Below are 13,222 nucleotides of genomic sequence, written 5' to 3'. Positions count from 1 at the left end.
GGTTTGGAAAGGAAGTGGCACCCAGAACCATTCTTCCTGCTTGCTTCTCCGTTCCCTCTGAATCAAGAGGAAGGGCTGTCGTGTGTGGTGCTGACACAGACAACCCCCTGGGTAGGAACCGTCTCCAAACTGGGTCAGGACCACTTAATAACGTTGGCTTCTTCTATTTCAGCTTTCTTTTACCATCTAGTCACACTGCCACACACAGAAAAAGCTTATGAAGAAAATACCATCAAGGAAAAATGCTAAACGTGTACGCTAACAATCATAGGTTTATATTTTACGAAAGACATTTTAATAATAAAACTATTGTTAAGGTACTTTGCATTACATCGAATAATGTAGGAGGGAACTCATACATCCTGCCTTTGGAGAACACATTCTCTGCCAGCGGTTTGTTTTTGTGGTCAGCAAATTGAAAAAAAAATGTCTGCAAACGCACTAAATTTTGAATTATGGGTTTTGTATCTAAACTAACCATTTTGGCCTGGCTGGTGTTGCTTAGTGGTTGAGCGTTGACCTATGAACCAGGAGGTCACAGTTCGATTCCCAGTCAAGGGCACATGCCTGGGTTGTGGGCTCGATCCCCAGTTGGGGGCGTGCAGGAGGCAGCCGATCAATGACTCTCTCTCATCGATGTTTCTATCTCTCTCTCTCCCTCTCCCTCCCTCTCTGAAATCAATAGAAAGATATTACAAAGATAAAAAAATAAAACTAACCATTTTGTACAGTGAGATCCAGTGCTACTTATCATGTAGTAAATAACACAAAAAAGTAAAAGGTGACCAAAATGACACCTTTTTGTTTTTCTTTTCTACAGTACACATTTTGGAACTTCATACCCAAGAACTTGTTTGAACAATTCAGAAGGATCGCCAACTTTTATTTTCTTATCATATTTCTGGTCCAGGTAAGGCCAGGGACCGTTTCTCTATCACCTCAAATCTAAATGAGTGATCTTTTATTCTCAGGTGTTTAACTGTGGTTTGCTAATAAGAAGGAGTACCAATTTGGTGCCACTTACCTACAGTCTCTTCCTTTATTTTCTTCAAGGACAGGTATTGGTTCAGGAACCTAGGTGCTAAAACATACATGGGCATTCTGCATTTGCATTGGTTCTGGCCACTGTCCAGCACTGGAGGGGAGATCAGGCAAACCTTTAGGAGAAATTCACCAGCCCAGTTAAGCATTATGACACTTACCCTCTTCTAAGTATACATAGATTCTCCGAAGAAAGCATTAAAGAGAGAGGTGGATTGTGGGGGAAGAAAGAAGTGTGAAAACCACAATGAGCTATGAATTAGGAAACGAATCCATCAGATGTGTTTTAAGAACAACAATCCAGTTTTTCTCAATTATACAAAATACAATTGAAGAACTTCTAAACTTTCCCCCACATTAAGTTAGCCAAATAACGTAGTTAAAGTGTGGCACCAGAAGCAGAGTAGTAAATTAACATAAAATGTACACTGGTATCAGACTGTGTCTTTGCCACCGCTAACATGGTTTTCTTAAGCACTTCCCTTATTTAAAAAGAACTGCCCTCGGTTTTACAGTAAAGTAGAATGATTTGCTTCTTATCTAATTTAGCTCTAGTGGTGGGAGGAAGTCAGGTAACAGTAAAGCAATTTAAAATAAGTAAAAGCAAATGTCGGGTGGCCGTGTGATAGGGCCAGCCAGTCTGTTTAAAGTCACTGATGCGTGTTTCTGACAAGGGCTCTACAATTCTCTTTTAATTGCAGTTGATTATTGATACACCCACAAGTCCAGTAACGAGTGGACTGCCACTGTTCTTTGTCATCACTGTCACAGCTATCAAACAGGTAAGATGTCACAGGCAGAGGGAGAAGGTCGTTATCTTTGTTGTGTGATGTCGCCTCTTACCCAAAGTAATATGATTTAATTTAGCTAGTTCATAGAAAAGCTGAACTACATTTTAAAAATATATTTTTTAAAGTGATAAGCTTTTTAAAAAAAATATATTTTATTGATTTTCTACAGAGAGGAAGGGAAAGGGATAGAAAGTTAGAAACATCAAGAGAGAAACATTGATCAGCTGCCTCCTGCACACCTCCCACTGGGGATGTGCCCGCAACCAAGGTACCTGCCCTTGACCAGAATCGACCTGGGACCTTTCAGTCCGCAGGCCTATGCTCTATCCACTGAGCCAAGCCTGTTAGGGCTAAAAATGTATTTTTATAACTGTTTCAGATTGATGCTTGAGTAGGAGAGAGATTCTATACCTTAGATGCTAATTTGGTGCCCTGTGTATAGTTTTACACTGAATCAGCCAGGGATGTTGTCTGATTTTAGATAAGTTGCTCAACCTGGCTGTGTTCTTGATGGTCTTAACTGCAAGGATCTGCTCCCTACAGAGAGTCTGGGGTGTGGCTTTATACTAGAGCATGCTAACTCCCAACTCACTCAGTGTGGATCGAATTGTTCTTTCTGGTCCTGATGAATAAAGCCAGTTGACTAACAGTAAAAAGAATGCATCTCAGTTATTTCCACTATCCATTTAGCCAGTGGCAACCATCCCCACCATCTAGTTCCAGAGAATTTCCACCACGTGACAGCTCATGGGTACAGATGTGTAGCCACATCTGGAGATGTAGACAGCTCTTTGGGTGCCTGGTTTCCCTTTCATGTACTGGGAAATAGTACAGAGAAGAAGTAATTCATCATCTTTAAACACACTTTCCACATTCAATGAAACCCAACTCAGAAGGCATGTTAATCAATTCAGAAAACATCAAACTCTTGGTTGGAAAGTGTGTGTTTTCTTCTACTGGGGAAAGAATTTAAAATTGGAAAGAATTTGAAATTGTGCCTATTTAAGAACAAAAGAATTTAGCAGAGTTCTTAGTTATGAGAATTAGGTCAGGCTGCTTTTCCAATGCTTGAGCTGGTGTCTGAGTTGACATAGGAATAGCTGGTATCAGTAGCTTCCAATGTTCGTTACAATCAATAAAATGCATATGTGCATGGGTATGCTGACATATCCTCTTCAAGGTAGAATATTTAAGTTCAGGTGTTGGAAATACTAGTATAATTAGTGCCAAGTGTCTTGAGGACTTTTGTTCAGTTCATATTAAAAGCCTAAAAGTTTTATTTATCTTTTGACTCAGACGTTTTCTTTTTAGGAATCTATACTAAGAATATATAACGGATATGCACAAAAACACAATTGTAAAAATGTTTATCAGAATTATATGTATGACTATAATTCAAATTGCCTTGAGAAAATGCCCATGATATATTGAGGGTACAAAGTAGAATAGTAAGTGCAGTGTGATTGTAATTTTGAAAAACTATACCCCCATAGGCTAGAATTATCTATAATAATAAAAGCATAATATGCTAATTAGACCGGACAGCCAGACGACCTTCTGGATGAAGCCAGGGCTGTGAGGGCCAAGCCCCTGGCACGAATTTCATGCTTCGGGCCTCTAGTATTTGTATATAATTATATTTATGTAGTGATAATTTATGTATTAATAGTTTTTATGGAGTGATAGGAATAGGACATTTTTAGTTTCTTTTTTTGGAGGAGTGATTTATGTATGTATTTCTTATTTTTGTCCACAAACCGCATAAAACTTTTGCAATATAAATGCTAAAAACTGATTTGGGGAAATTATTTTTTATTCTTTTATTTATGTCTTGATTTTGTTTTAAAAAATGTATTCTCTTGCACTGAGTGACAGAGTGGAGAATAGCAAATCAGACAGAAGACCCAGAAACACTGGGTGGAACATGATCCAGGCATATGGTTAAAAAATATTTTTCTTTTCTAATTTTATGTATTATACATATTCATTTATTCTACAGATATTGATTGAGCTTCTTTCATGTAGTGAGTCTTTTTGTAGGCCCTAGAGATGATATTGTTGAACAAGAGACATTCCAGTGAGGGAGGCAGACACCAAGAAGCCATGTGTATGTGCACCTGTACACAAACACATATGCACATGCATGTATACACATAAGCCCACATGTGTACTGTAGAGCATCACATACACTTGGACTAGGAACCAGGCGAGTGCAGTAGAAGGGAAACCAGAAGACCCTGCCCCAGACATCAGGCCAGGAGCAGGCCCTAGCTTGAGCCACCTGGTGTGTCACCACAGGGGGGACTCGAGAATGGCCATTCCACACATGTCTAGATGGGGGAGAAAGTTTGGGAAAGCCCTATTAGATGGTGTAGAGTTGGGGCTCCCAGCAGTGACAGGACCAGTCTTGTCCCTGTTCAGTTTGGGGGGCCCTCCTTCTAGGGTCCAAGGAAGGCTGGGATCTTGACCAGCATGGTGGCCAGAGGACATGAAGAAGTGGAAGATTTAGGATCCATTTGAGGGAAGAATGCCAGGACTTGCCAATTCGTGGGTTTTGGATGTGAGGTCAAGGAAAATAAAAGGTGACTTCTGGTGGTTCTGTGGCCACATTTTTCCTCATGGACACAGCTGGGAGCTCAAGGGCCCCAGGGCTCCAGGCCACCTCGCTTGTGCAATGGTCCGAGGCTGGCTGTACCGTACTCACTGTCATGGCCCATCACAACAAAGTCCAGAAGGATTGGCCCAGAGCTGAGGGATCCTCCATGTTTCATTTGTCACATGGAATTTTCTCTCTTTTTTCAGGGCTATGAAGACTGGCTTCGCCATAAAGCAGATAACGCCATGAACCAGTGCCCTGTTCATTTCATCCAGCATGGCAAGCTGGTTCGGAAGCAGAGCCGAAAGCTGAGAGTAAGTAATAACTGACACCCTTAACTGGTGTAAAGCCAATAACAATTTAAAACAACAACAACAACAGCAGCAATGTAACAGATTTTTTTATTAGGTACTAGAGGTCCGGTGCACGAATTTGTGTACAGTGGGGTCCCTTGGCCTGGCCTGCGGGATCGGGCCAAGACCAACTCTCTGACATCCCCCAAGGGGTCCCGAATTGTGAGAGGGTGCAGGCCATGCCGAGGGACCCCACCAGTGCACAATCAGGGCCTGGAAGGGACGTGGTAGGTTGGCCAGCCAAGGAGGGAATGTGAGAGGGCTACAGGGCGTATCCAGCCCGTCTTACTCAGTCCTGATCGGCTGGACTCCAGCAGCAAGCTCACCTACCAGTCGGAGCATCTGTCCCCTGGTGGTCAGAGCACATCATAGAAACTGGTCGACCGGTCGACTGTCTGCCCCCTGGTGGTCAGTGCGCATCATTGTAAGCAGTTGAGCGGCCTTAGCATATCATTAGCATATTACACTTTGATTGGTTGAACAGCCGACTGGATGACCAGACACTTAGCATATTAGGCTTTTATTATATAGGATACACCCAACCTCTTCCCCTAATATTTCAGGCAAACTCCTATCACTACTTTTTTAAAAAATTTTATTTATATATTTTTAAAGTTTTAATAAACAACTTTTAAAGCAGGATCATACTCATTAACCAGTCAAGACAAGGAAAGCTCTAAACACTTAGAAAATCTGTTTTAGAACAAGGCAAATTCTTATTAACATGACCTTCACTTGGTTCACAGCAAAATTGAGCAGAAGGTACAGAAATTTCCCATATACACCTTGTCCTCCATCCCCAACCCCCAATAGCCTCTCCCATTGTCAGTAGTCCCAACAGGGTTATTTGAAGTTTGTGAGATTACTAGAGGCCTGATGCACGAAAATTGGTGCAAGATTAGGCCTTCCTTCCCCTGGCTGCCGGCACCAGCTTCCCTCCGGCACCCAGGACCTGGGCTTCCTTCCTCCAGCTGCTGGCAGGCACCTGGGACCCGGGCTGGCTTTCCTCTGGCCCTGGCTTCGTCAGGAAGGACGTGCAGAATGACGTCCAGAAGACGTGCAGTCTAATTAGCATATTACCCTTTTATTATTATAGATACCAGTGATTTTTAACCTTTTTCATCTCATGGCACATATAAGCTAATTACTAAAATTCTGTGGCACACCAAAAGTATATTTTTTGCTGATCTGACAAAAAAATATAGGTATTTTTATTCATTCTTACCAGGTGGCTATTGTTGTGTTGGCTGTTGTCATTTTTTATTTGACAACCTAAGGGAAGAGAGGTCAGTGCCCCTGACTAAATAAAATAGGTATTGCATGTTTTTAAAATTCTTGTGGCTCACCAGTTGAAAATCGCTGGATCATACTTACTAACCAGTCAAGACAAGGAAAGCTTTAAACACTTTTAGAAAATCTGTTTTAGAACATCCCAAAGTTCATATGAATATGATCTTCACTAGTTAGAAATTATGGAAATTGAGTCTGAAACCTCACTGAAAGTTTCATTTTAAAGTTTTCTCAAATGAATTATTAATGTAACATGTAATTTTTTATCTTTGAATGTGTGTTTGAGTGAAGTGGATTGCATTCAAACCTATATGATCTGTTTAGAGCACCAAATGTGTACAAACAATAAGTATAATTTTTACAGTTTGTCCTGGAGTCTTGTTTAGCTGTGAACCTAGGGGTGGAGCCCTGTCACCTTCTCCTGTCCTTGTCGGCCTGACCAGGCCTCTCCTCCACCCACCTTTCCTCCTTGCCCGGCAGCTCCACTGGCTTTCTGGCTGCTTTCCTGGCCCGAAGTCGGGGTAGGGTTCTCAGGAAGTTGCAGAAAAGGATCGTTGCCAGCTCTCGTGCAAAGTGACAGGAAAGTGGGCCTCCACTTCCAGGCACAGCCCTGAAGAGGGATAGCCCAGTCAGCTTGGGGGTCGTGGTGTTTGGAAAAGGGCCGAGTCCAGAATACAAGAACACAGTGGGAGGCCTGTTCACATGTCATCGGCATGGGGTCCACACATAACCTACTTTCTGTTATGTGTATTATACCCACTATTGTATGTGTTTTTTAAACTATGTTTTTATGTATTTGAGAGAGAGAGAGAGAAAGGAAGGGAGAGGGATAGAGAGAAAGAGAAATATTGATGTGAGAGAGAAATATCAATCAGCTTCCTCCTGTATGCACCCTGACCAAGGTCAAACCCACAACCTGGGCATGTGCCCTGACTAGGAATCAAACTATCAACCTTTGAGTGCATGGGACGACACTCAACCAACTCAGCCTCACTGGCCAGGGACCTGTATTTTTAAGTTTTTAAACATTTTCTTTCCCTTATAAATTTTACTGTCCGGTGTTTTAGTAATTCTGAATTCAGTTAGTCTCTATTGGTGATGTTTTTCTAGTGGTCATGGGGTCAGGGAGGTGAGGGTCTGTGAGCAGGGCCTCACAGCCATGGGAACAGTGTTAACAGGTTCCTTTAGACCCCAGGCCCTAAATGCAATTTCCTTGAACAACTCTATTTGCCTTGCAAAGTCTTCTGAACTTTTTTTTTTATTATTTTTCAATTACGGTTGATATACAATATTAGTTTTAGGTGCATGACATTCATATACCTTGCAAATTGATCACCCCGATAAGCCTATACAATATTATTAACTACTAGAGGCCCGGTGCACGAAATTCGTGCACGGGTAGGGTCCCTAGGCCTGGCTGACAGTCAGGGCCGATCAGGGCCTTCCAGCTGCTGGCCAGGGTCTCCTTTCCCCGGCTGCTGGCTGGGGCCTTTCTTCATTCTGTGCCACCCCCTGGTGGTCAGCACACGTCATAGTGAGCAATAGAACTGGCAGGCGAACTCCCGCAGGGACACTTAGCATATTAGTCTTTTTTATATATAGATATTCCCTATGGTTTACTTTAGATCCTGTGATGATTTTTATAACTGGCAATTTGTAACTTTTAGTAAACATCTCTTTCTTTAAACATACCTAAGCAGTGTCCACCAGCAGAAAATTGAATTTTTAGTGTATTGATCTCCTGTGAGAAATGTCTGCTTTGTATCCAGCCTGTGCAAACCAGAGGATTCTCAATCGACTGTGAGACCAGGAAGAACAATCAGGCGTCCTTTGTGACTCTAGGCATCATCTTTCATTGGCCATAATGGCTCAGGCCCTCAGAGGCTGCGCCAGGCTATTAGAAAAGGAACCTTTAATTTGTCCATCTCTATAATTTCAAGAATGTCATTACATAAATGGAATCGCACAGTCAGAAACCTTTTGGGACTGGCCTCTTTCACTCAGCCCAATTGCCTTGATTTCACCCCCATTGTTTGTTTCGGTAGCTCCTTCCTTTTAGTGATGAGACCATGGTGTGGGTTAGACCAGAGTTTGCCTACATTCAACAGTTGAAGGACATGTCCATCTTTTCCAGTTTGGGGCTATTAGGAATAAAGCTGCTATGAATACTTGTATGCAGGTTTTGGTATGAATAAAGTTTCCATTTCTCTGGCATAACAGCTCAAGAGTTGAATTATTGGGTCACAGAGCAAATCCATATTTAGTTTTAAGAGGAATTGCCAAACAATTTCCCAGAGTGCTGGACAGTTTTCCATTCCTATTAGCAATGTGTGAGATATCCAGTTTCTTCACATTCTCACCAGCATTTGGTGTTGGCACTATTTTTTAATTTAGTCATTCTGATATCTCAGTGAGGTTTAAATTTGCATCTCCCTAATGGCTAACCATGTTGAGTTTCTTTCCATGTGCTTATTTGCCATCTGTGTATCCTCTTCTGTGGGAAAAAAACAACAACTCTTTATGTCTTTTACTTATTTTCTAGTTGGATTATTTGAGGGTTTTTACTGATGAATTTTGAAAGTTCATGTATTTTAAATATTAGTTCTTTGTCAGAAATCCCTTAATGGGGCATTCACAAAGCAAGATTTTAAAATTTTGAGGAAGTCCAATTTATTGATTTTTTTTTTTTTTTTTCCTTTTATGGATCATGCTTTTAGGGTCAAGATTAAGAGTTCTTGCCTGGTTGGTGTTGCTCAGTGGTTGAGCGTCAACCCAAGAACCAAGAGGTTGCTGTTTCGATTCCCAGTCAGGGCACATGTTTAGGTTGCCTGCTCCATCCCTAGTAGGGGGCGTGCAGAAGGCAGCTGATAGATGATGTTTGTCTCTCACTGATGTTTCTATCTCTCTGTCCCTCTCCCTTCCTCTCTTTCTAAAAATCAATAAAAATATATTATTTAAATACTATTAAGAGCTCTTTGCCTAATTTGGAGCCCACAGATGTTCTGCACTTTTTTCTAACAGTTTTATGTTTTACGTTTAAGTTCATGCTCCATTTGGAATTAATTTTCACATAAAATGTGAGTTTTAGGGCAAAGTTTCCTTTTTTTTTTTTTTTTTTTTGCTTATGATTGCCCAAATGTTTTACTGTCATTTGACGGAAAGGCTGTTCCTTCTCCATTGAATTGTTTTTGTACTTTTGTTGAAGTTAGTCGGAAGCTATTTGTGTGGCTCAGTTTCACTGTCCTCTGTTCTGTTTCATTGCTCTTTGTGCCAGTCCTCTGCCAGGACCGGCACATCCTGGCTACTACAGCTGCATAGAAAGCCTTCACATCGGCAGAGTGACTCCCCCACTTCATTCTTCTTGATCAGGATTGTCGTAGGTATTCTAGGCCTACACCTTTCCACATCACTTTTAGCATAAGCCCATCTGTGTCTACAAAAATCTTTGCTGGGATTTTCTATAGGAATTTCACTAAACACAAAGGTCTACTTGAGGAATAACCCTCCAATGTGAAGTTCCCAGGCCTCAGTTGGGGCAGTGAAAGGGAACTGTACTTACAGTGTAGGCAGAAGCACGCTGATGTCCTGATTCTGGAAGCACCTGCAGTGGCAGCAGGAACATCCAAGCGCTTGGAAGGATTTGAACCCTCTGGCTAGTCGCCCTGATTTTAATGGTCATTTACCTTCCAGACACAAAGTCTGAAGTCACAATCAGAGGAAAGGGGCCTTTCTTGGAGGTCATTTAGATGTCTTGGTTGGTAATACACAAAAAGTGGGATGTTTCATCTTATTTAAAAATCCGTATGACAGACATTCTGTGGCTCTTTTTTGCTCTAGTTTTTTAAGGTGATTGCCACTTCTGCGTTCTTCTTAGTCCCGCTTGAGGGATCTGGACAGTGTCTTGGTTCTGTTGTTCAGCCAGCGTTTAGAACTCTCCTACCTGGTTTATGGGACACTTCGTTTTAAGTCAGCGCCTTCCTCCAAGGATAATCCCCACTTGGACACATTAATGAAACACTAGAACTCATCCTTTTGGGCTGAATCAAGGATAATCCTGTTATGGATGTTTGTGTTTCCATTGCAAAATATTCAATCGTAATGCACTTTGATGCTTCCCAGATCTAAAATTGGTACATTGAAACCTCACCTGGTCTGTCCTCAGTTTGGGCAAAATGCCTGGGAAATGATCTTTCTCTAGAGTCACATTAGCATCCATATATCCTCCGGTAAACAAACACCATAATGGTATCTGTGAGTATCGACTGGCACATTAGGCAAAAAGAAAATCTTGCTGCACAGAGGCAGAGTTCATTTGATGGCACTGTCTGTCTGTCTGTCCTGCAGGTTGGGGACATCGTCATGGTCAAGGAGGATGAGTCCTTCCCCTGTGACTTGATCTTCCTCTCCAGCAGCCGTGGAGACGGGACCTGCCACGTGACAACCACCAGCTTAGATGGAGAGTCGAGTCACAAAGTAACGTGCCTTTTGTTGGAGACCCTGTGCAGGGCCTCCTCCCCTTTCTTCCCCGGCTGTGCTTGCGGGGCTAGAAACTACATCATGTTTGGAAATCCAACTTTCAGTGGAAACCCGGGGACTTGTGCTGGCCAAATTGTTTTTTGACTTTTGTTTCTTTCTATTTTCTACTTTTTTCTTTCCACCCTCGGTATTTGTAACAGCCATCCATTGAGTTAACAGAAATAACTTCATGTTATTTATGTAGTTGTGTCCTTTAGCAGAGGTACCAAAGAATCGATTGCTGAAATTTTGAAAGTTTTCATTTCACCAGTCAGAATTAGTGTCTCTACTACCCTGGAATTATGTGAAAAGTCACACACAAGTCTAGATTTTTGCCGCACTCACTCTTGCTTCAATGAGTGTCTTTTTGTTAAAATATTTTAATAATATCTGAAGTTATAATTAACTTCTTACATTCAGTATGGAATTCTGTACTGGTAGCTGATGCTACAAATTTTAATTAACAATCATGAGAGAATAGGACATATCACTATTAATTTTAAAGTTTTCATTATTTAAAAAATCGAAAGCTTCCAAGGAGTTTATAAGATTGAGTATATCTCAATGGAATCAAGGCATTAGGTCACAAAATTGCAACTCTAACACGATGCTTAAACGATACCTATGAATATAGGCAATTTCTAGGATGAGAAAGAGAAATTTTTTTTTTTTTGCAAAACCCTAAAGAATATGCTAATCTTTTATGGGTAATTCATGGTATCATTGTACAAAGTCCTGTGAGAGTTTTTTGGCATTTACTTTCACATTTTCTATGTAGCACATCCCAACAGAGTTGACATTCTGGCACAAGCCGTTGTGAGCAACAGTGATTCTGGGAATGGAAATCCCTGGGTTGAGTTTCAGGTGTTTATTGTAACCTGCCACTGGGCTCTGGAGCGTGAGGAGTTTATGTACCAGTCCTTTCTGACAGGAAACATCTCTTATTCTCCTCACGTCTTCCTCTCTAATAATCAAGTGCTGGATGAATACACTGTGTAATAAATAAACAAAACAAATGAGCCACCCACACCCTCACTGTGGGCAGTGGCTGCCCTCTCCACCCCTCTCCCAGGAGGGATGTGGCTGCTCACAGAGGTCCCAGCATCGCTGTGAACAGATGCTACAGGCCTCCAGGTATATCACTCTTCTCAGGTAAAATTTCATAGCAGTCCAGAACCAGAGATATTAGAGTCCACATTTCACTTTGACCTTTGGCGTGGTGTGCTTAACATCTCGAATGTGTGCCCTTCGGCATCATTTCTGTGCATTGGGTTTGGCTTGGGGGCTGGATAGATCTGAGCCCTTAAAAGCACAGTGGGGAGTGGGACTCCTGAACTGGTCACATTCATTCCTCATGACCGTGGCAGACATCTGGCCTCTCTGGAGCTTCCACATCCATAAAATAGGGACACACCTGTCTTCTAGGGGCTCCTGTGAGACATAACTAGAAATTTTCCCAAAGTGTTTGATACACAATAAATGCCCTGAAATGTTACAAATGCTGCTGCTGTTGCCGCGATCATATCTCCTGTTTGTTTTGATTTATTGAACATTTTATGTATCTAACACTTGGTCATTAGAGAGACAGATAAGAGGAGACGTAGTGATGTGTCTCCTTCACCAGGCCCTCATGCACGAGTATTGCTTTCCTCTCTTCTCCCAGGCGAGCCCACCTGTCTGTTCATGCTTACTAATACCATCTGGCCCCATGGTCTCCAAACGGGGTCCCAGCCCAGCAGCTTAGGCATCATGGAGGATCATGTTAGAAATGCAGGCCTCGGGCCCCACTCCAGACCCATGGCATCAGAAACACTGGGATGGGGCCTGAGAATTGCATTTCTAACATGATCCCCGGTGGGGTCCAGGAGTCAGTGCCTTACGAGCCCTCTGTGGATATTCTGACGAACATTTAGGTTCGAGGAGCCCGCAGGTGGGAGCCAAGTGATAGGTATGCAGAAAGCTTACATTCCCCTGTGTCGGACGAGGGCAGTTCCTGATGCTGATGACAACTCTCTGTAAACCAGGGGTGGGGAACGTCTCCCGTGGGCCACGTGAGGCCCGTGAAATCATTTGGTCTGGCCCTGCCTAGACAACCCCAGGCGGGATTCGAAATGCAATAAATCTAGGAGCTTTTTTCATAGCAACATAAATTTATATTAAGTGAATGTTGTTATAAATATTCAAATGGCCCTTGGCAGAAAAAAGGTTCCCCACCCCTGCTATAATCAATAGGATGTTATATAAACAAAAGAATGTTTTAGCTCTTAAATTTTTTTTCCTAATTGATAGTCATCACCATGACAGATAAATCGAGGTGTCCAATTTTGAAGAAGAATTCCCAGCACTGCTATTAGCTTTAAGTTGAGGAAACTGGGTAAGAAAGGAAGAACTTTCCGGCACCTAATAGATATAAGAAAAACAGCAGTAATCTATAAGTCTGTAACTTTTAATGTTTTCAAACTCTTTTTTAAAAAAGTATATTTTTTTATTGATTTCAGAGAGGAAGGGAGAAGGAGAGAGAGATAGAAACATCAATGATGAGAGAGAATCATTGATCGGCTGCCTCCTGCACACCCCCTACTGGGGATCGAGCCAGCAACCCAGGTATGTGCCCTTGGCTGGAATTGAACCTGGGA

At 42.0% G+C, this 13,222-nt stretch overlaps 1 protein-coding gene across 5 annotated transcripts in view; it reads left to right on the top strand.

The window, feature by feature from the left end:
- Positions 1-13,222, top strand: part of ATP11A (ATPase phospholipid transporting 11A) — a 142,633-nt gene that overhangs the window by 75,204 nt on the left and 54,207 nt on the right. For all 5 annotated transcript variants that reach the window (XR_013960194.1, XR_013960195.1, XM_080661614.1 and 2 more), the window contains exons 3-6: positions 821-910; positions 1,743-1,823; positions 4,635-4,742; positions 10,416-10,544. Coding sequence is in view for 3 of the 5 variants with exons in the window: in XM_080661614.1 (XP_080517740.1) it covers positions 821-910; positions 1,743-1,823; positions 4,635-4,742; positions 10,416-10,544 (408 nt within the window). In the remaining 2 variants the exon portion in view is untranslated. The remainder of the gene's footprint in view (positions 1-820; positions 911-1,742; positions 1,824-4,634; positions 4,743-10,415; positions 10,545-13,222) is intronic.

This window comes from Plecotus auritus (genome assembly GCF_963455305.1).
Source record: "Plecotus auritus genome assembly, chromosome: 3".
NCBI lineage: Eukaryota > Metazoa > Chordata > Mammalia > Chiroptera > Vespertilionidae > Plecotus > Plecotus auritus.
The sequence above is the reverse complement of the archived record's forward strand: the minus strand, read 5'-3'. Positions and strand labels throughout refer to the sequence as shown.